Source organism: Triturus cristatus, chromosome 3_2, assembly GCF_964204655.1.
Source record: "Triturus cristatus chromosome 3_2, aTriCri1.1, whole genome shotgun sequence".
In the NCBI taxonomy this organism is placed as follows: domain Eukaryota; kingdom Metazoa; phylum Chordata; class Amphibia; order Caudata; family Salamandridae; genus Triturus; species Triturus cristatus.
In genome coordinates this window covers 1,210,279,606-1,210,302,191 of record NC_140584.1, presented here as the reverse complement: position 1 = coordinate 1,210,302,191, position 22,586 = coordinate 1,210,279,606, and the positions used below count along the sequence as shown (strand labels likewise).

General features: G+C 50.7%; 1 protein-coding gene across 3 annotated transcripts in view; it reads right to left on the bottom strand.

Moving 5' to 3' along the window:
- Positions 1-22,586, bottom strand: part of SLC4A3 (solute carrier family 4 member 3) — a 696,397-nt gene that overhangs the window by 113,712 nt on the left and 560,099 nt on the right. For all 3 annotated transcript variants that reach the window (XM_085650187.1, XM_085650189.1, XM_085650188.1), the window contains 2 exons: positions 16,470-16,559; positions 11,305-11,471 (listed from right to left, as the gene is read on the bottom strand). In XM_085650187.1, the coding sequence (XP_085506313.1) occupies positions 11,305-11,471; positions 16,470-16,559 (257 nt within the window). The remainder of the gene's footprint in view (positions 1-11,304; positions 11,472-16,469; positions 16,560-22,586) is intronic.

Here is a 22,586-nt window from a genome sequence, read left to right as displayed (position 1 = left end):
ACTTCACCAGACCTTGGCATGTTGTCTCCTCCTACTGTGGCTATGTAGGAGGGAGAGTCATACGCAGTGGTGTTGCATAGGGTGGCTGAGGGTCCCCACCTCGAGCTACCTACGGTGGCAGTCAGGACTAACCTCCTGAAAGAGGTGCTTCAACCGGCAGCGAGCTCTTCGGAGCCCCTACTGCCGTTTAATGAAGCCCTCACGGACATCCTTTTGGGCACCTGGTCCAGGCCCAAGACAGGGGCTTGTGGACAGGATGATTGCACAACACCACCGCCCGACCCCGGGTGACCCCATTTTCCTCTCCCAACACCTCACCCCTGAGAGCTTGGTGGTCCAAGTCTCCACCCTCAAGGCACATTTTCTAACACACCACCCGATAGGGAATCCAAAAAGCTGGACCACATTGGGAAGAAAATGTTTTCTTCATCCAGCTTGGGACTGTGGTTGGTAAACACCGCATGTCTGTTGGGCCATTACACCCACTCTGTGTGGGATACAGTAGCGCAGGTGTTGCCCCAGTGCCTGTAGGAGGCCCAGGCCGTGCTCTCCCGTGCAGCCGCCGAGGGAAGAGATGCAGCGAAATTTACCATCCGCTGTGGGCTGGATACCGCTGACTCACTAGGCAGGACGATTTCCACGTCAGTAGCCCCTCGATGCTACACCTGTTTGCGGTCGACTGGTTTTTCCAGGGATGTCCAATCCACTCTTATGAACATGCCCTTTGATGACCGTCGCCTTTTCAGTGACAAGGCAGACAACGCGCTGGAGTGCTTTAAGGACTATCGGGCTACGGCCAGGTCCTTGGGCCTCTCTACCACCTGCCCTGTGCAGTCTGCCTTTCACCCCTTTTGTGGCTATGGAAGGGGCGCCCCGCCACGTCCCGCCCAGAGCCACAGGCCGGCGCAAGCTGTTCAGTCTCTGTGCGGCAGTGGGTGGGCCAGTCCAACACAGCCCCCTCTGCAGTAGCCTCCAAACCCTCCTAGTCCGACCTTTCAGGGCCACCAAACACCAGTGGGCAGCAGGATTCGCCATCACCTCCCCCACTGGCGCACCATCATGTCAGACAAGTGGGTTTTGCAAATAGTCCGAAGCGGCTACTCCCTTCCCTTTGAGACTACCCCTCATCCATGCCACTTCAGTACCATAGTATGTCGGAGGATCATCTGGCCCTTCTGCAACAGGAAGTTTTGGCACTCTTAGCCGAGGGAGCCATTGAGCGCGTTCCTCCCCGAGAATTAGGTCGTGGTTGCTATTCCCACTACTTTCTGGTGCCCAAGAAGGACAAAGGCCTGCGTCCTATCTTGGATCTCAGGAACGTCAGCCCCTTCCTCTGTAAGGAGAAGTTCAAAATGGTGAGGCTCGCTCAGGTCTTGTCTGCCTTCGACCCTGGAGACTGGATGGTAGCGTTGGACTTGCAGGATGCTTACTTTCACATACCCGTCCTGCCGGGCCACCGGCGTTACCTGCGGTTCATGGTAGGCCATAAGAACTTTCAGTTCACCGTGCTCCCCTTTGGCCTTACCAGCGCCCCTTGGGTGTTCACAAAAGTGATGGCAGCGATCGCAGCTCACCTGCACAGATCAGGGGTTTCCGTCTTCCCATATCTCGACGACTGGCTGTTGAAGGCGGGCTCGCCCCAGGCTGTCGTCATCCACCTCCAGACTACGGCTTACCTCCTGCATTCGCTGGGGTTCTCCATCAACATGCCGAAGTCACACCTGACCCACTCTCAGAAGTGCCTCTTCATCGGCGCGCTTCTGGACACGACGCAGTGTCGGGTTTATTCTCCCAAACAGCGAATCCGAGATATTTGGGCTATGATTCCGATCTTTCAGCCTCTATCCCCAGTTTCGGTCAGGATGATCCTCAGCCTGCTGGGTCTGATGGCCTCCTTCATCCTGCTGGTGGACCATGCCAGGTGGCATATGCGGGCTCTGCATTGAGACCTGAAGTTCCAGTGGGCACAACATCAGGGGAATCTGTCTGATTGCATCCACATCTCGAGGGCCACTGCACACCAATTGCAGTGGTGGCTCACAAACCAGGATTGGGTGGGCGGCAGATCCTTCTCCCTTCCCCAACCAGAGTTCACAGTGGTGACCGATGCACCACTTCTGGGATGGGGCGGCCTCTTAGGGGAGGCAGAGATCAGAGGCCTCTGGTCTCCGGCAAAGTCCGGGCTCCACATGAACCTTCTGGAGCTTTGGGTGATTCGTCTTGAACTCAAAGCATTCCTTCCCTCTGTCCGGCAAAGAGTGGTGCAGGTGTTCACAGACAACACCACCACCATGTGGTACTGCAACAAACAAGGCGGGGTGGGGTCGTGGACCCTATGTCAGGAGGCCCTCCGCCTCTGGACATGGCTGGAACATCAGGGCATATCCCTGGTTGTTCAACACCTGTCAGGTTCCCTGAACGCCAGGGCAGACGAACTGAGCTGCAGGTGCATGATGGATCACAAATGGCGGCCTCATTCGGAGGTGGTGCAAGGTTTCTTTCAGCAGTGGGGAGTGCCTTGGTTAGATCTATTCGCCACTGAAGAGAACGCGCATTTTCAGCAGTTCTGCACGTTGGAATTTTCAAGGCAGCACTCGCTAGGCTACGCTTTTCGTCGTGAGTGGAGTTGCGCTCTACTATACGCCTGTTCACCTATACCACTTCTGCCCAGAGTGCTGAAGAAGATCAAGCGCGACCGGGCCCAAGTCATTCTTGTTAAGCCTGGGCGAAGCACTACGCTACGCTCGCGTAGTTTGCAAAGTTCGCGCTATTTCGCACTACGCGAACTGCACGTAGCACAGTGCGAACACGCGTAGCGTAGTGTTGCGTAGTGCTGCGGTCATTTTATGCTTGCTCGCGGTCCTCAACGTCAAGTTGGCGACCGCGAGCAAGCAAAATGACATCCCGGCGAGACTTTTTACTTGTTCGCGATCAGCAACTTCCAGTTGGCGATCGCGAGCATGGAAAATAAACCTCCCGGCGAGATTCCCAACGCGAGGAGGTCAGGTTTCTCATTGCGAGTGGTCGCGTATGCTCGCGACCGCTCGCCATGAGAAACTACCAGTTCGCGTTGAGAAAGCTGAAGCTCGAGTAAAAATCTACTCGAGCAGCAGAAAACTACAGCTCGCACTGTGCAAGATGACATTTTCAATGATCGCACAGGGCCGGTTGCTTGTCCGCACTGTGCAATCATTGAAAACGACATCTGGCACAGTGCGAACAAGGTACTACGCAGTTCGCGAAGTGCTACGCGTAGCTCGCGTAGTGCGAACTTCACTTTGCGTAGCTTCACGAAGTGCTACTTCGCGAACTACGCCCAGGCCTAATTCTTGTGCCTCCAGATTTGGCACAAAGAGTCTTGTATTCCGAGTTGCTCAACATGGCCATCGATCCTCCAATCAGTCTGCCTCTTCCAGAGGATATTCTGTCTCAGCAGCAGGGGATGGTCCTCCACCCAAACCTGTCCAGCCTCCACCTCCTCTTGTGGAGATTGAGCGGCGGCAGTTGGCGTCGTTTGACCTGCCTCCTGAAGTCTGTGATGTTATCTTGGCAGCCAGGCGTCCCTCCACTAAGACGGTAAATGCCTGCAAATGGAACAAATTTGTGGCATGGTGCACAGCAAAGGCTGTAGATCCCCTTTCTGCCCCTCTTTCTGAGGTTCTCTTGATCCTCCTTTCTTTGGCCCAGCAGGGCTCTGCTCTGGGCACTCTCAAAGGTTCCCTCTAAGCCATTTCTGCCTTCCTTAGGCTTCCAGATCAGCCTTCTCTTTTCAAGTCCCCTGTTGTAAATAGATTCCTTAAGGGCATTACTCATCTGTTTCCTCCTGTTCCCTTTGTAATGCCTCAGTGGGACTTGAAATTGGTTCTTACTTACCTTATGTGCACTCCCTTTGAGCCACTACATAACTGTCAACCGAGACTTCTCACTTTGAAAACTGCCTTTCTGGTGGCCATCGCCTTTGCATGCAGGGTGAGTGAGCTACAAGCTCTTTCTTCCAAGCTGTTCATCCGGACAAGGTCGTCCTAAGAACTAGACCTTCCTTTCTTCCAAAAGTGTTTACTTCTTTCTACATTGGTCAGACCATCACTTTTTCAACCTTCTTTCCACCTCTGCATCCTTCAAAAGAGGAAGAGAGGCTCCACCGTCTGGATCCAAAATGTGCGCTTTCCTTCTACTTGGATCGCACCAAACAATTCCGGGTGAACGACCAGTTCTTTGTTGGTTACGTGGGCACTAAGAAAGGTCGGGCCGTGCACAAACGGACCATCTCCAAGTGGGTTGTTTTGTGCATTAAAGCTTGCTATTCTTTGGCAAAGGAGCCTCCAATGGGACTGCACGCCCATTCCACCAGGGCGAAGGCAGCCACCACTGCTTTGGGATGGGGAGTCCCCCTTAATGACATCTGTCAGGCAGCTACGTGTGCGTCGCTGCACACGTTCACCAAACACTACTGCCTGGACAGCCAAGTCGACTTCTTTGGCTATTCTGTTCTCCAGGACTTTCTGGTGTGACTGTGAACTTAGTTCGCAGACCTACCTCCGGGGTTGGTATTGCTTGGCTATCTATTCTAAGGTAAGGAATCTATAACTAACTGTTTCTTTCAGATGAATAAGTTACTTACCTTCAGTAACGATATATCTGTAAGAGATATAGGTTAGTTGTAGATTCCTTACCGCCCCACCCATCCTCCCCGTTCTGCGAACTGACTTCTACGGTTAAGGACTTCCTTTCAGGGCCCTAGTTTTGTGCACCAGTGGTCAGTGTCTTGCTTTGCTCTGCGCTTCTGGCGTCGAAAGTCGTGTACAGAACTGACGTCAGCGAGTGAGGGCGGCGTCTATGTAGCTACCGCGATGTCATCCCGGCGACCACGATGCCGATGATGAACGCAGAGTCGACCAACGCCACCTTCCGACGAGCAGGGGTACTGCTGACGAAAAACTTTCCCAATCCAGTCTGACACCTGGGGGAAATTCTAAGGTAAGGAATCTATAACTAACATATGTTTCTTACAGATATAGCATTACCGAAGGTAAGTAACTTGTTCTTCAATAACTCTGTGACCTTTTGTTTGAGGAACAAACAAACATCGAAAAGAGGCAACTAGGTTTCATTTTTAGAAATAATTTGTCATAGATAGGCCTGCAACCATATCATGTTATGTTCACATGCATGGACTCATCTTATTTGAAAGGAATGTGGATTGTTTGAAAAGCAGCATCCATTGTTCACTCATGATGTTGGTTGTGCTTAAGGAAAACAAAATATTACGTCCTAGTGTAATTAGGGAGTTACTGGCCTAAACGTTGAGGTTTTCCTCTCAGATTAGTACTCTGAAAAGTGAATAGGGCTGGGGCAGAGTCATTCACATAAAAGACTCACCTGGTTGAGATGGGTTGGAACCTGCTCAGCACTCCTGTAGTCCTCCCCATTGTGTTCTAAGCACCTGTTCAGGCCTCTAGAAGTGCTTTAAGTAACTTCTCAGCATTCCTGCAGTGCTGCTAGCTGTGTTCCGGCTTCTGTTGTGTTCAAGCACTTGTTCACAGCTCTAGCAGTGTTTTAAGTGCCTTCACAGCACTCTTGCAGTGGTGCAAATACTGCTCCAGCCCCTCTTGAGTAGTAAGCACTTCTGCAGAGCTCTAGCAGTGTTTAGGTACATTCCCAGCACTCCAGCAGTGCTGCAAGCAGTGCTCCAGCCCCTCTTGTGTTCTAAGCCTTCACAGCACTCTTGCAGTGGTGCACGCACTGCTCCAGTCTCCCTTGTGTTCTAAGCCTTCACAGCACTCTTGCAGTGGTGCACGCACTGCTCCAGTCTCCCTTGTGTTCTAAGCCTTCACAGCACTCTTGCAGTGGTGCACGCACTGCTCCAGCCCCTCTTGTGTTCTAAGCCTTCACAGCACTCTTGCAGTGGTGCACGCACTGCTCCAGTCTCCCTTGTGTTTTAAGCACCTGTTCAGGGCTCCAGCAGTGTTTAAGTACATTACTAGCCCTCCTGCAGTGCTGCTAGCAGTGCTCCCGCTTCTTTTGAGTTCTAAGCACTTGTTCAGGGCTCTAGCAGTGTTTTAAGGGCCTTCACAGCACTCTTGAGGGCTTCAAGCATTGCTCCAGCCACTCTTGTGCTCTAAGCACCTGTTTGGGGCTCTAGCATTGTTTTGGGTGTCTTCACAGCACTCCTGCAGTGCCGCAAGCACTGCTCCCGCCCCTGTTATATTCTAAGCACTTGTTCAGGGCTCTAGACGTGTTTTAAGGGCCTTCAGAGCACCCTTGCAGTGCTTCAAGCACTGCTCCAGCCACTCTTGTGTTCTAAGCACCTGTTCAGGGCTCTAGCAGTGTTTTAAGGGCCTTCACAGCACTCTTGAGGGCTTCAAGCATTGCTCCAGCCACTCTTGTGTTCTAAGCACTTGTGTGGGGCTCTAACAGTGTTTTATGTACATCTCCAGTACTCCTGCACTGCTGCAATCACTGCTCCAGACCCTCTTGTGTTCTAAGCACCTGTTCAGGGCTCTTGAAGTGTTTTAAGTGACTTCACAGCAATCCTGCAGTGGTGCAAGCAGTGCTCCAGACCCTCTTGTGTTATAAGCACCTGTTCAGGACTCTAGAAGTGCTTAAGTACATCCCCAGCACTCCAGCACTGCTCCACCCCTCTTGTGTTATAAGCACCTGTTCAGGGCTCTAGAAGTGTTTTAAGTGACTTCACAGCAATCCTGCAGTGGTGCAAGCAGTGCTCCAGACCCTCTTGTGTTATAAGCACCTGTTCAGGACTCTAGAAGTGCTTAAGTACATCCCCAGCACTCCAGCACTGCTCCACCCCTCTTGTGTTATAAGCACCTGTTCAGGACTCTAGAAGTGCTTAAGTACATCCCCAGCACTCCAGCACTGCTCCACCCCTCTTGTGTTATAAGCACCTGTTCAGGACTCTAGAAGTGCTTAAGTACATCCCCAGCACTCCAGCACTGCTCCACCCCTCTTGTGTTATAAGCACCTGTTCAGGGCTCTAGAAGTGTTTAAGTGACTTCACAGCACTCTTGCAGTGGTGCAAGCAGTGCTCCAGCCCCTCTTGTGTTCTAAGCACCTGTTCAGGGCTCTAGCAGTGTTTAAGTACCTTCACAGCACTCTTGCAGTGGTGCAAGCAGTGTTCCAGACCCTCTTGTGTTATAAGCACCTGTTCAGGGCTCTAGAAGTGTTTTAGTGACTTCACAGCACTTTTGCAGCGATGCAACCACTGCTCCAGCCCTCCTTGTGTTTCAACAGTTTTAGAGCTTTGCAGTACATACTTGGGGTGGATTTAATCGGCGTGCCTTCCACTTGCAAATTGTTCAGTGCTTGGGAAGTGGCCCCCATAATATGGACACTCGAAATATCATTCTTATGTACCAGTGCAACTGTGACTACACATGGTACGGCTCCTTGAGTTTATGGATATATTGATGGAAACTCTTCACTTAGGTGAATACTATTTTTGATTTGATTGGTGACTTTGCTTCAAATTGAATTGATGGTGGTTCTTAAAGATTATTGTTTGTCCTGATGATGCATTGGATAGATGCTGATAAGCCACTTGTGTCCAGAAAGGATGTTATGGTACCAAGTCTGGATAAGAATAGAGTGCCAAAGCTGGAACAAAGACATAGAGGGGGCATCGGAGGTAAGATAAGGGTGGAGTACCAGAGCCACGATTAGGATAACAATTGGGGTGCTACAACCAGAATAGGGCTGTGGGTGGGGTACTAGAGTCAGGATAATATTTGGATGATGTAGCAAGACAGGATAGGGATGGGGATGTGGTACTGCAGTCAGTACCAGGATATGAAGCTGGAGAAGTCAGGATATGGATGGGGTACTGGAGTCAGAATGAAAGTGTTACTAGGATCCTGCAGTCAGAATGAGAATAGGGTACAGGAGACCGGGTCAGAATGTGGAGCAGGTACCCAGTCAGAATAAGGAAGGGGCCCAGAGTCAGGATGAGGGTATGGATGGGTTACTGGAGTCACTAGAAGGTAGTGGAGCTGGTATTGGAGGAGTCAGGATAAGGCTGGGGTAGTGGAGTCAGGATAAGGAGGGTGTATCAGAATCAGAATTAGGATGATGATTCGGGTGGATGGGATACTGGAGTCAGGCTAAAGATGGGGTTTGGGAGACAGGATAAGGATGAGGTACAGAAGTCAGGGTAAGGATGGGGTACAGGAGACAGGATAAGGATGGGGTACAGAAGTCAGGGTAAGGATGGGGTACTGGAGACAGGATAAGGATGAGGTACAGAAGTCAGGGTAAGGATGGGGTGCAGGAGACAGGATAAGGATGGGGTACAGAAGTCAGGGTAAGGATGGGGTACTGGAGTCAGGGTAAGGATGGGGTACTGGAGACAGGATAAGGATGAGGTACAGAAGTCAGGGTAAGGATGGGGTACAGGAGACAGGATAAGGATGGGGTACAGAAGTCAGGGTAAGGATGGGGTACTGGAGGCAGGATAAGGATGGGGTACTGGAGACAGGATAAGGATGGGGTACTGGAGTCACTACCAGGTAGTGGAGGTGATATTGGAGGAGTCAGGATGAGGAGGGTGCATCAGAGTCAAAATTAGGATGATGATTGGGGTACTAAAGTCAGAATCAGTAAGTGGATGGGATACTGAAGATAGGATTAGGATGGGATACAGATACAGGATTAGGATGGGGTACGGGAGGCAGGATTAGGATGGGATACGGAGACAGGATTAGGATGGGATACGGAGACAGGATTAGGATGGGATATGGAGACAGGATTAGGATGGGATACGGATACAGGATTAGGATGGGGTACGGAGACAGGATTAGGATGGGATACGGAGACAGGATTAGGATGGGATACGGAGACAGGATTAGGATGGGATATGGAGACAGGATTAGGATGGGAAACAGAGACAGGATTAGGATGGGATATGGAGACAGGGTTAGATGGGATACGGATACAGGATTAGGATGGGTTACGGGAGACAGGATTAGGATTGGATACGGAGACAGGATTAGGATGGGATACGGAGAAAGCATTGGGATGGGGTAAGGGAGACAGGATTAGGATGCGGTACGGGAAACAGGATTAGGATGAGATACCGAGACAGGATTAGGATGGGATACGGAGAAAGGATTTGGATGGGGAATAGGAGACAGGATAAGGATGAGATACGGATACAGGATTAGTATGGGGTACAGGAGACAGGATTAAGATGGGGTACAGAGACAGGACTAGGATGGGGTATGGGAGACAGGATGATCACAAAAGCAAGTTCTGCCTTTCAATGCACAACTTGACAGGCACCGTGCGGTGCCTACCACATTGTACATTGAAATGCAGGGGGGTACCATAGGTACCCCCATGTGCACCCCCACACCCTCAGAATCCCTGGGGGCCTGCTACGGGCCCCCAATGTCGAAGTCGGTATGCCTTTCTGTGGCGGCAACAAAGGCATGTCCCCGCCTGCATATTAATATGGATGGCGGTGTCTACCAGACACCGCCAGCATGTAAACAGCTTTTCTGCCCGGTAGGCAATCGGGCAGACGGTCATAGTAATATGGCGGGGAGGAATTGGCATGCAGGTGGGAAAGAATGTCGGGCGGATCGCCACCGCCATGGGGCAGTGGCGATCCGCCCAATATTCTAATGGGCCTCGTGGGGGCCAATTAGCATGTTGGACAGATCGCCACTGCCCGAATGGCAGTGGCAATCGACTCGACATTTGTGCCCGCCCGAATGCCGATTCCCCCCGCCATATTACTATGGCGGGGAGGGACCCCGGCAGAGAGAAAGACCGTCCGCCGGTTTTACCCCGGTAGGCAATCTGCCCGATTGCCTACTGGGCGGAAAAGCTGTTAATAGGGTGGCGGTGTCTGGTAGACACCACCATCCATATTAGTATGCAGGCGTGGACATGCCTTTCTGTGGTGGCAACGCCACCACAGAAAGACATGCGGTCTTCAAAATTGAGGGCCCATAGCGGGGTGGGGGTGCATATGGGGGGTACCTATGGTACCCCCCTGCATTTCAATGTTCAACGTGGCAGGCACCGCGCGGTGCCTGTCACGTTGTGCATTGAAAGGCAAAACTTGTTTTTGTGGCATTGCGGTGGGCGGTGCTTTCAGCACTGCCCGCCGCAATGTTACAAATGCGGGATGCGCCCGCCAGTGTGGTGGGTGCATCCTAATTGTAGGTGCGGGACCGTTTCCCGGGGGTATGGCGGGTGGAAAAAGTCCGCCCGCCATACTAATGACCCCCTAAAATGGGATACGGATACAGGATTAGGATGAGATACGGAGACAGGATTAGGATGGGGTATGGGAAGCAGGATTAGGATGGGATTATGGAGACAAGATTAGGATGGGATACAGATACAGGATTAGGATGGGATACGGAAACAGGATTAGGATGAGATACAGATACAGGATTAGGATGAGATACGGATACAGGATTAGGATGGGATACGGATACAGGATAAGGATGGGATACGAATACAGGATGAGGATGGGATATGGAGACAGGATTAGGATGGGGTACAGGAGACAGGATTAGGATGGGATATGGAGACAGGATTAGGATGGGATACGGAGACAGGATTAGGATGGGATATGGAGACAGGATTAGGATGGGGTACCGGAGACAGGATTAGAATAGGGAATAGGAAACAGGATTAGGATGCGGATGGGCTATTGGAGTCATCATCAGATTGTCAATGGGGGACCAAAGTCAGGATAAGAATGGAGTACTGCGGTCAGTACAGGTGTGTAGATGGGGTACTGAAGTCAGCACCAGGATTTGGAGGGGGTACTGCAGTCAGGATAAGTAAGGGGTACCAGTCAGGATAAGAATGGGGTAACAGAGCCAGAATAAGAATGGCGTCTGATGTACCACTATCAGACTAAGGATGTTGATGGAGCACTGGAGTCAGAATAGTGTATGGGTTGAGTACCATGTTGGAGCAAGATGTCGATAAGGTACTGGGGTAAGGATAGCGTATGGATGGGGTATCATGTCAGAGCAGGATGTCGATGAGGTACTGGAGTCAGGAGACTATGTGGATGGTGAGCAATGTCAGAGAGGATGTTGACAAGGTACTGGTGTCACGACGAGGTTCTAGATGGGATATTGTGATAAGGAAGTAAATAGGTTTCTGGGTCAGGATGGTTTGAAGGTTTGGAAGCCGGATTAGGATAATGATGTAACTAGAATATAATTAGAATGCGAATGCACTAGGAGATGACAAATGTTCTGTTGCCTGGAGTTCTGATGTTGAATCTGTTCATCCACATGATCATGGCGTGCACACTATACTCACGTTGTGATCTGGGTCTCCATGAAGATGAGGATGAAGACCAGGAGGGCTGGAACAGATGAACCAAACATCATCCACATGGGGAAAGGCTGCCTGCTGCCCATAGGTGGGATGAACCAGCCACGCTTGTGTGGAGATGTAACCGACAGTCCTGATGGGACGTTCAGCTTCTGTGGAACAAGCCCAGAAAACATAAAAGAAAGTGAAACGGATGTAGGGCTATACCTGTGATGGTGTCCATTGGGGAGACTGAATGAAGGGTTTATGTGTTCTGTTGCATTGTATATGATATCTGTATAGCTCTTTGCTGTCAGTGGAGTGTGCCTGATCTGCATAACGCTGAGTAAGAACCAAATGCAATCCTATTCCTTGTACAATCTGAGTTTAGAGCATTTTACAAAGCTGGATCAATCCTATGGGGAGCTGGGAAAATACAGTGAACTTCACTGGAGAGGGAACGACATTCAGGATGCGTTCGCAGCCTTATGCACAGTAAAGCACAGAATTCTTCCGAGAGGCTCAGTCACTGCCTTGACGGCATCAGCAAAACAATTAAATGGTTTCACTTTTTCTTCATTCGCAGATCCCACCAGATTAAAGTGGATCCTTCGTCTACTGAATACGGACCATCCCAGGGGCCTGCCCTTTCCTGCTTCACTGTTTAATGCATATCCACTTCCTATGTTTGCGCTGACTAGTAAACATCAGGCTTCCCTCCAATCACACACAGATGATACCCAGGTCTATATCAGCTTTCCTCGTGAAGAACAACCTGGTATGGATTTGCAACGGTTGCGTCTGTTCACTCAAGAACAGAAGAACCTCAGCTCACTCAGTCGAAGACTTAACTGGTTATGATGGGTATCAAGGGTAGGACTTTCCTAGCCATCCTAGGGTTACTGGAGATCTTTGCTCACAACCAACCCATCAGATAAGGTAACAAACCTAGGGTTTTTATTTGATGCTGAAACCGACCGTAAGCCCCAAGTGTTCATCATGAACAAAAACTGTTCCTTCCACATCAACAGGCTCAAACCCCCTCTTTCTCTCCTCTCTTTTGAAGATCCCCGCTACTGGGAGCCTCAGTCAATGCAGGTTCCGAGTCTGACTACTGCAATGCCTCCCTCATGGGCTTCCCCAAAACCTCTAGATCAGACGCCACAAGCCCCAAAGTCTATTTTTTTGGGCCCTTTTTGGGTAAAAGAGCCGACGTTTCCCGTTTCGGCCCGCCTCTGACAGCCAGTCATTGAGGTGGGGGGACGACTGGTACCCCTGATCCCGAAGGTGTGCTTCCACCACGGCCATCAGTTTCGGGAACACCCGGGTGGCACTGGTGAAACCAAGGGTGAGCACAGTGAACTGAAAATGCTCTTCTCTCCCAAACTGCAGGTGGCAACGATTGGCCGCCAGGACAGGGATATGGAAATAGGTGTCAAGCAGGTCCAACGCCACCATCCAGTCTCCAGGGCTAAAAGCAGACAGACTTCAGCCAGGGTGAAAATTCTAAATTTCTCCTTCCTGGGAAGAGACAGAGGCAGCGCGAATCTAGAATTGGTCAAAGAGCTCCATCCTTCTGGGAACCAGAAAGTAACAGGAATAACATCCACGCCCTACTTCTGGAGCCAGCACTCTCACAACAGCCCCTTCGGCACAAAGGGTTTGCACTTCCTGCCGCAAAATGGAATGCTTATTTTCTGTCAGTCACTGGGTTGAAGGGGGAAGGTGCAGTGGAGAAGAAAGGAACGGTAAGGCATAACCTTGGAGGTAGATCTGCAGGACCTACCTGTATGAGGTGATCACACGCCAACCTAAATAGAATTGGTGGATTCTGCCTCCCACCGCCTGGCGGTGACTCTGCAAGGACAGACTTAAGAGCTTTGACAGGTGAGCTGTGCGGGGGAGGTCGATTGAATGTCATGCTGACCTTGTCTGCCGCCATGGTGGGTACCTCCTGTGAAACTTCTGGAATCCCTGCTGGGGCGGGACAGACTGGTGGTAAGGGATGCCTCAGCCAAACAGAGCGACCTAGAGAACATGATGTAGCCCAACTCTCCTTGAAATGTTGAAGGGCAGAGTCAGTCTTGTCTCCAAACAGGCATGTCCCATCAAAGAGCATGTCCATCAGATAGGACCAGACGTCATCTGTGAACCTGGCCGTATCATGATCATCTTGAATAGCCTGCGAAAGGACAGGGTGAAGGCCTTCTGGTATACACCAGGGAGGACTTGTGACACAGAGTCCAAGAGAGCACGAATCTAAAAGCCTAACAAACAGGAAGCATTGATCCATCTTAGGCCAAACTGGCTCATGAGAAGAGGTACTTTCCAAATGTCTACAGTCACTTTGATTCCCTATCAGGGTAAGCAGTAGGGAAAAATGTTGAGGGTGATCTGGCTCTTGGAGACCTGCATCACAAAGTGCTCTGGAGAAGGGTGCTGCAAAAAAAAAGGCCAGGTCGCATGGAGCAGGGCAATGATGCCTGGACATTTACCTGTTAACTGGCGGACCAGTGTAAGGTTTAGCCCAAGCTCCAAGGAGCGCATAGGGGGCTCAAAAGCAGCCTGGCTCGAATGCAGGACCTTAGTCAATATATTTGTGTTTGTTTTCACCTCCATGGTGGGGAACCGAAGGTCAAGGACTTTGTAGGAGGGCAATTCTTCAGTGGATGGACTGGGAGTGAAGAAAAGGGCTGTCACTGAGCTTCTAGCCTCCCCCAAGTTCTGATACCAGTTGCCCTTGGTATAGGGCTGAGTGAACTTATCGCCTGGTCATTGTCGTTGTCAGAGTTGGTCTCAAAAAGGGACCAACTCTGCAGAGAATGTTGCCTGACTTGTGGTAATGTGAGTGCAGAAAGAAATGGATGCTCCGTCGGATTGAGGCGCGACGTCGGTTGAAGTCGGACCAGCGTCGAATTGGCATCGGAGAGGACAATGGGGCCACATCTTCAGGAGGCAAGGTCAGCATCGGTGTCAAAGTATCTTGGTCTGGAATGGGTCTGGGGCATCAGCAGAACTGGAGCGGAGGGCGGAAGCAGCTCAATGGGTCCAACTTCTGTCGAGGGTGAACCCGCCGACAGCAGTCCAGTCACAGCTCAATGGGGCCCGAAGGCGAACCAGAGGAAGTCAGTAGAGAATCGAAGAGCTGGAGCGTAGTTGTGCAGGACTCTGTGATCTGGCGCATTGTGGTTGAAGGCCTCGGAAACTGAAGTTGTGCTGTAACCGCCTGCAGAATCTGCGCAGAAGTTGGCCACCTTTGAGAGCGAGACAGTTGAGGCCACCCACGTGCTTCCTCAGAGGAGTGAAGATGGTGCAAAAGTACGAGCTCCTGGAGAGTTTTGTGCTCATTGGAGGATTTGGAGCTTGCTGAAGACCAGCCTCTAGAGTGACTCCAAGAGTGGGACCGAGCTTTGAAGTGGGACTTGGAACGGGTTCTTTGATAGCCTTCAGGTTCATCGCTGAAGGTCTTGGAGCAGCAGCCTGACTGGATACACTGTTGAAGAGAAATCATGAAGAAAGGGTCTCAGAGATGAGAGAAGCTCCAGATCTGCGTCTGGTGGCACGGAAAGACAGGAACTGACATTAGTGTGCAGGACTGGCACCTATATAGGACCCGTGCATGTCTGCCGGAGTGGAACAGCTTCAGTGCCGGACCGCACAGTGTCACCTTCCAGAGTGCAGATGTACTGAGGAAAAGTTTCCGGATCCAGTCTTACAACTGGGGAATATTCAAAAGGTGTGGAATCTGCAGCAGAAGATCTCTATCAGAGTCTCTTTTCAGGCTTCCTCAGCAGGAATAATGCAGGAAAGATAAACCCCTGCTTAAGACGGCCAGATATAGCCTTCCAACACAGGGGGGCATTGTTTCTCAGAAAAGGACTAGCTAAAGTGACAACAGTTTTGAAGAATTATGTCAAATTCACAGCTTTAAGTGCTTTAGTCTGAGTGTGCACACCCTAAATATAGGCTTATGACCCACATACATGTGTATATTAGTCAGTGTTCACACATTTGTGTTTGTGTCAGTGATTGCACATACATGTGTATATGTGTCAGTGATTTCACATACGTGTGTATAAGTGTCAAAGATTGGCCATACATGTGTATATTTGCCGGTGATTTTACATACCTGTATATATATGTGTGTGGTTGCACATACGTGTGTACATGTGTCAGTGATTGCACATACATGTGTATATTTGCCGGTGATTTTACATACCTGGGTATATGTGTCAGTGATTGCACATACATGTGTATATGTGTCAGTGATTGCACATACATGTATATATTTGTCAGTGATTGCACATACCTGGGTATACGTGTCAGTGATTGTACATACATGTGTATATGTGTCAGTGATTGCACATACATGTGTATATTTGTCAGTGATTTCACATACCTGGGAATACGTGTCAGTGATTGTACATACATGTGTATATGTGTCAGTGATTGCACATACAGGTGTATATTTGTCAGTGATTGCACATACCTGGGTATACGTGTCAGTGATTGCACATACGTGTTTTAATGTGTCAGTGATTGCAGATACATGTGTATATTTGTCAGTGATTGCCCATACCTGGGTATACGTGTCAGTGATTGCACATACGTGTGTATATGTGTCAGTGATTGCACATACATTTGTATGTGTCAGTGATAGCACATACCTGTATATATGTATGTGATTGCACATACATGTGTATATGTGTCAATGATTGCACATACCTGTATATATGTGTGTGATTGTACATACATGTGTAAATGTGTCAGTGATTGCACATACATGTGTATATTTGTCAGTGATTGCACATACAGGTGTATATTTGTCAGTGATTGCACATACCTGGGTATACGTGTCAGTGATTGCACATACGTGTTTTAATGTGTCAGTGATAGCAGATATATGTGTATATTTGTCAGTGATTGCCCCTACCTGGGTATACGTGTCAGTGATTGCACAAACGTGTGTATATGTGTGTGATTGCACATACATGTGTAAATGTGTCAGTGATTGCACATACATGTGTATATTTGTCAGTGATTTCACATACCTGGGTATACGTGTCAGTGATTGCACATACCTGGGTATACGTGTCAGTGATTGCACATACCTGGGTATACGTGTCAGTGATTGCACATACCTGGGTATACGTGTCAGTGATTGCACATACCTGGGTATACGTGTCAGTGATTGCATAGTCAACAAGAACCATCAGCAGAATGGATATTGGGATCCCAAAATCTCCAATTATTCGTCGCGCCTGTAAAAGCAACACGTGAAGAGTATGAATTTATTTTGAGAGCTGGCCTTTGCCATTAGGTTATTCGCACACATATCCAGTATTACAGAACTATTCAGACGTCTGCTCACAGATATATCCATGTCTCAGGGCTATTCAGACTTCTGTTCATGGATCAGTTCAAAGCAGTGTTTAATTTGTAAAAGAGTAAGTGCCTGGGTCCTTCCCAGGAGGCCACTGCTGCCTGCACCACCCACTGCCCCGCCAGCCCTACCAAAAGCAGTCTCCATTGAGCTACTACTAACCATCACACTCCTACAAGTGTGAAAATTCAGCTCATTCCAGGCCATCCAAAGCTATAAGAATGGTCTGAGTGGCAGGTAAGCTTCTTCTTTAATGTACATTGACTTATTAAATCCTGGTCTGCTCCTCTCAAAATCCAGCAGACAGCGCCACCACGTGGTGGACTCTCACTAGAGCCGGTGCTGACAATTAAGCACTGGTGCGGAGCACCAAAAACCACTGGCACCAGAGCAGCCAGACAACTATTCACAGGTATGGGGGGAGATGTGGCTTAGTGGCTAGAGCTGACGATATTTGGAACCTCGGGACCCAGACTTGAAGTGCGGCCTCTGCATCTGGCTCAACATTGCGTGATTTATGGCAACCCACTTACCCTCCCTGTGCCTCGAAATGCATTTGTGTAATCCTCACTTGAAGTACACAATCTTATGGATCATCTCCCACCCCCCCCACCCCAGGGATGGGAGGTGCCCACAGGGCCACATGTAGAGCTGCCTTTCACTACCATTCTAGCTGATGGGGCCCAAAGCACCCTTGCTTGCAGTGAGGCTCAAGGCACTCTTGCTGAGCAGGGTGCGTCACGGGTAGGGACACTAGTGAAAGTGAAAGTATGTCCCCCACACAGGCAACTGCTTCACTGTAGGGCACACTGACCACCTCTCCTATGTCAGCCAACGTCACTCGAGCCCTTTCCTTCTCATGCACTCAAGCCTCGCCCGTCATTCGACACAGATAGTATTAACACCAGTGGTGGAGGTGGGGGGGGGATCGAAGGGGCACCACATGCCCATACTTCTTTCAAACCGGTCCTAGGATGCTTGTTTCTGGTCCAGGGAGGACCTGGCTTGGCAGTTCGGGCTGGACCTTTACCATGAGGCGCAGGGTCAAGACTGATTTGCATATGGCCATATCTAAATTCGGGTGGCATGGTGAGCAAAAGAATGATGGATTTAACCCAGATCTCATGACTGGGTGTGAATGTTTTGATTTGATCTGCTTTCCGTCCATCAAATGTGTGTCTTTTGCTTTCTTGCCCTAATTGCGCCAGGTATGCCCAGACGTGGGTCCCGTGCTCTCCATGCCACTGGAATCAAGCTATCCTGGCTGAAGAGGGGTGAAACCCCGAAACTGGTCCTAGGATGCTTGTTTCCAGTCAAGGGAGGACCTGACTTGGCAGTTCGGGCTGGACTGTTGCCATGAGGCACAGGGTCAAGACTGATTTGCATATGGCTGGGTTCAAACTGGAATGGCATGGTGAGCAAAAAAAGATGGATTTAGGCCCAGATCTCTGTACTGGGGTGAATGTATGACATTGTTCTGCATTCTGTCCATCAACTGTTGTTTTTGCATTTGTCACCCTGAGCGGGATGGGTATGCCCAGACGTGGGTCCCATGCACTCCATGCCACTGGAAATCAAGCAAGCCTGGCTGAAGACGGCTGAAATGCCAGAAACCGGTCCTAGGATGCTTGTTTCTAGTCAAGGGAGGACCTGACTTGGCAGTTCGGGCTGGACTGTACCCATGAGGCACAGGGTCAAGACTGATTTGCATATGGCTTGGTTCAAACTGGAATGGCATGGTGAGCAAAAAACAGATGGATTTAGGCCCAGATCTCTGTACTGGGGTGAATGTATGACTTTGTCCTGCATTCTGTCCATCAACTGTAGTTTTTGCATTTGTCACCCCGAGTGGGACGGGTATGCCTAGACGTAGGTCCCGTGCTCTCCATGCCACTGGAATCAAGCTATCCTGGCTGAAGAGGGGTGAAACCCCGAAACCGGTCCTAGGATGATTGCTTCCAGTCCAGGGCGGTAAGGGCAAGGGAGTTACCAGCTGAGCTGTGAAGTGCTTGCATTTAAGGGACAGCTACATAAAAAAATGCATCATGAACAGTCTGGGTATTACTAAAATCCATATTTTGGAAGCATCATGCGGTCTTTTTGAGCATTTTGTATCCGTCTATCTTTTAGTGTGTGTAATTATGCAGGTTTAAAATAATGGCTTACGTGTGCACAATGCTGTCAGATGCTGGGACCTCATAGCACTAAAAATACACAAGTCTCTATTCTCCACTGTACCAACCAAGAATTAAGTCTGCGTCTCTCTGGTTACACCTGCACCCCTGCAGTGCATTGACTTATAGAGGTTTTATAATGTTATATAGTGCATTTGCCATTGACTAACGTATTTTTGTTTTCCTTTGTTTCTCATTTAAGCCGTGCTCTATTTCACATGTAGCTACCCTAAGGTAAATGACAAAAAAAAGTACAGAATATTATTTTTTTTAGCCAAATCTTTGACCCCGCACCCACACTTACTGACCCCGCCCGATTGCACGCAGCATCACAGTTCCTATACATTTCTAATGCACTTAGACCACTGATTAACACATTCTGTGAGCCTTGTTTTGCTGGCTCGCGCCCTCATCCTGTGTTGTTCGGAGGCGCCCTCACCCTGTGTCGCTGGCACACGCCCTCACCCTGCAGCGCCGGCCCAGCCCTCCCCCTGTGTCACTGGTCCCTGCCCTCCCCCTGTGTTCCTGTCCTCTGCCCTCACCCTGTGTCACTGGCCCCTTTCCTTGCCCTGTGCCACTGATCCAAGTCCTTGCCCTGTGTTCCTGGCCCTACCCTCACCCTGTGTTGCTGGTCCCCCACTCAACCTGTGTCACTGGGCCTCACCCTCACCCTGTACTGCTGACCCCTGCCCTCACCCTGTGCCGCTGACCCCCACCCTCACTCCGTGTCGCTAGCGCCCATCTCACCCTGTGTCGCTGGTGTCCCCCTCACCTTGTGTCACTGTCCCCCAACCTATGTCGCTGGTCCCCCCTCAACCTGTGTCACTGGCCCCACCCTCGCCTGGTGTCACCCCAGCACTCACCCTGTGTCGCTGGCCCCCGCAATCGCACTGTGTTGCTAGACCCCACCCTCACCCTGTGTCGATGGCCCCTGCCCTCACCTTGTGTCACCACACCCTCTCCCTCTGTCCCTGGCCCCGCCCTCATCCTGTGTCGCTGGCCCCACCCTCACCCTATGTCACTGGTCCCCCCTCACCCTATGTCACTGCCCCCCCACCCTGTGCCGCCGGTCCCACCACCCTGTGTCGCTTGTCCCACCTCAACTTGTATCGCCCTCACCCCATGTTCCTGGCACCCGCCCTGTGTTCCTGGCCCCTGCCCTCGCCCTGTGTGAATGGTCCCCACCATCACCCTGTGTCGCTGGCCCCCACCCTCACCCTGTGTTCCTGGACCCCACACTGTGTAGCTGGTCCCCCTCACCCTGTGTTGCTGGCCCCCGCTCTCGCCTTGTGTCAATGGTCCCCACCTTGGCCCTGTTGTGCTGGCTCCCGCTCTCGCCCTGTGTCACTGGCCTCCGCCCTCGCCCTATGTTGGTGGCCACCACCCTTGCCCTGTTTCACTGCCCCCCACCCTGTGCCGCTGGTCCCCCCTCACCCTGTGTCACTCCCACCCTGAGTCGCTGGCCCCCGCCTTCACCCTGTATCGCTGGTCACCCCTCATGCTGTGTCACTTCCCCCCCAACCCTGTGTCATTGGTCCCCCCACCCTGTGTCACTGGCCCGCTCTGTGTTGCTGGCCACCAACCTCGCCCTGTGTCACTCCCACCCTGTGTCGCTGGCCCCATCTTCACCCTGGGTCGCTGGCCACCCCTCATGCTGTGTCACTTCCCCCCACCCTGTGTCGTTGGCCCCGCCCTCACCGTGTCACTGCCCCCGCACCCTGTGTCGCTGATTTCTCCCTCACTCTGTGTCACTGGTTCCCGCCCTCGCCCTGTGTCACTGGCCCCCACCCTCGCCCTTTGTTGCTGGCCCCGCTCTCACCTTGTGTTCCTGTGTCATGATACGCTCCCTGCATTCTCGTGATTCCGACCAGGGGGCTGAATTGTGGGGCTCTCCAGTGTTCTAATAAGCTTCCAGACCATCCCCTTCATGCATATACTGATTTCCAGTCATTTGGATTATACTTGCAAATTGTCATCCATTTCCAACCCATGCTGGGGATTGTGAGAGCCAGCCAGCTCATGCTTGAAGCCAGCCAGCTCATGCCAGCCAGCTCATGCTTGAATTCCCTGCTCACTGCTTTGTCTCCACCCCTGCAGGTCCAGTATGGGTGGAGGAATTCAGCTCACCTGTGGCTGGCTGCTGCTAGCCTGCTCACACCTCATGCATGTGATTACCGTGAGCTTTTTTAAGTCCTAGCTCCCTTCATTCCAGTGTTGGTCATTGTAGCTGTGTTCCGGTGAGAGCAGTCATTGGTTCCTGAGTTTTTGATAATCCTTGATTCCTGAGCTATAGTTAATCCTGGTTCCTTGATTCCTGAGTTATAGCCGTTCCCTGTGCCTGAATTAGCTCTGCCTGCAGTGCTCCCTTGTGTCCTGAGTTCCTGAGCTAAGTTATTCCTTGTGCCTGAATTAGCTCTGCCTGCAGTGCTCCCTTGTTTCCTGAGTTCCTGAGGTATAGTTATTCCTTGTGCCTGAATTAGCACTGCCTGCAGTGCTCCCTTGTTTCCTGAGTTCCTGAGCTATAGTTATTCCTTGTGCCTGAATTGGCACTGCCTGCAGTGCTCCCTTGTTTCCTGAGTTCCTGAGCTATAGTTATTACTTGCGCCTGAATTAGCACTGCCTGCAGTGCTCCCTTGTTTCCTGAGTTCCTGAGCTATAGTTATTCCTTGCGCCTGAATTAGCACTGCCTGCAGTGCTCCCTTGTTTCCTGAGTTCCTGAGGTATAGTTATTCCTTGTGCCTGAATTAGCTCTGCCTGCAGTGTTACCTTGTGTCCTGAGTTCCTGAGCTATAGTTATTCCTTGTGCCTGAATTAGCACTGCCTGCAGTGCTCCCTTGTTTCCTGAGTTCCTGAGCTATAGTTATTCCTTGCGCCTGAATTAGCACTGCCTGCAGTGCTCCCTTGTTTCCTGAGTTCCTGAGCTATAGTTATTCCTTGTGCCTGAATTAGCACTGCCTGCAGTGCTCCCTTGTTTCCTGAGTTCCTGAGGTATAGTTATTCCTTGTGCCTGAATTAGCACTGCCTGCAGTGCTCCCTTGTTTCCTGAGTTCCTGAGCTATAGTTATTCCTCGTGCCTGAATTAGCACTGCCTGCAGGGCTCCCTTGTTTCCTGAGTTCCTGAGCTATAGTTATTACTTGCGCCTGAATTAGCACTGCCTGCAGTGCTCCCTTGTTTCCTGAGTTCCTGAGCTATAGTTATTCCTTGCGCCTGAATTAGCACTGCCTGCAGTGCTCCCTTGTTTCCTGAGTTCCTGAGGTATAGTTATTCCTTGTGCCTGAATTAGCACTGCCTGCAGTGCTCCCTTGTTTCCTGAGTTCCTGAGCTATAGTTATTCCTTGCGCCTGAATTAGCACTGCCTGCAGTGCTCCCTTGTTTCCTGAGTTCCTGAGCTATAGTTATTCCTTGCGCCTGAATTAGCACTGCCGGCAGTGTTACCTTGTTTCCTGAGTTCCTGAGGTATAGTTATTACTTGCGCCTGAATTAGCACTGCCTGCAGTGCTCCCTTGTTTCCTGAGTTCCTGAGCTATAGTTATTCCTTGCGCCTGAATTAGCACTGCCTGCAGTGCTCCCTTGTTTCCTGAGTTCCTGAGGTATAGTTATTCCTTGTGCCTGAATTAGCACTGCCTGCAGTGCTCCCTTGTTTCCTGAGTTCCTGAGCTATAGTTATTCCTTGCGCCTGAATTAGCACTGCCTGCAGTGCTCCCTTGTTTCCTGAGTTCCTGAGCTATAG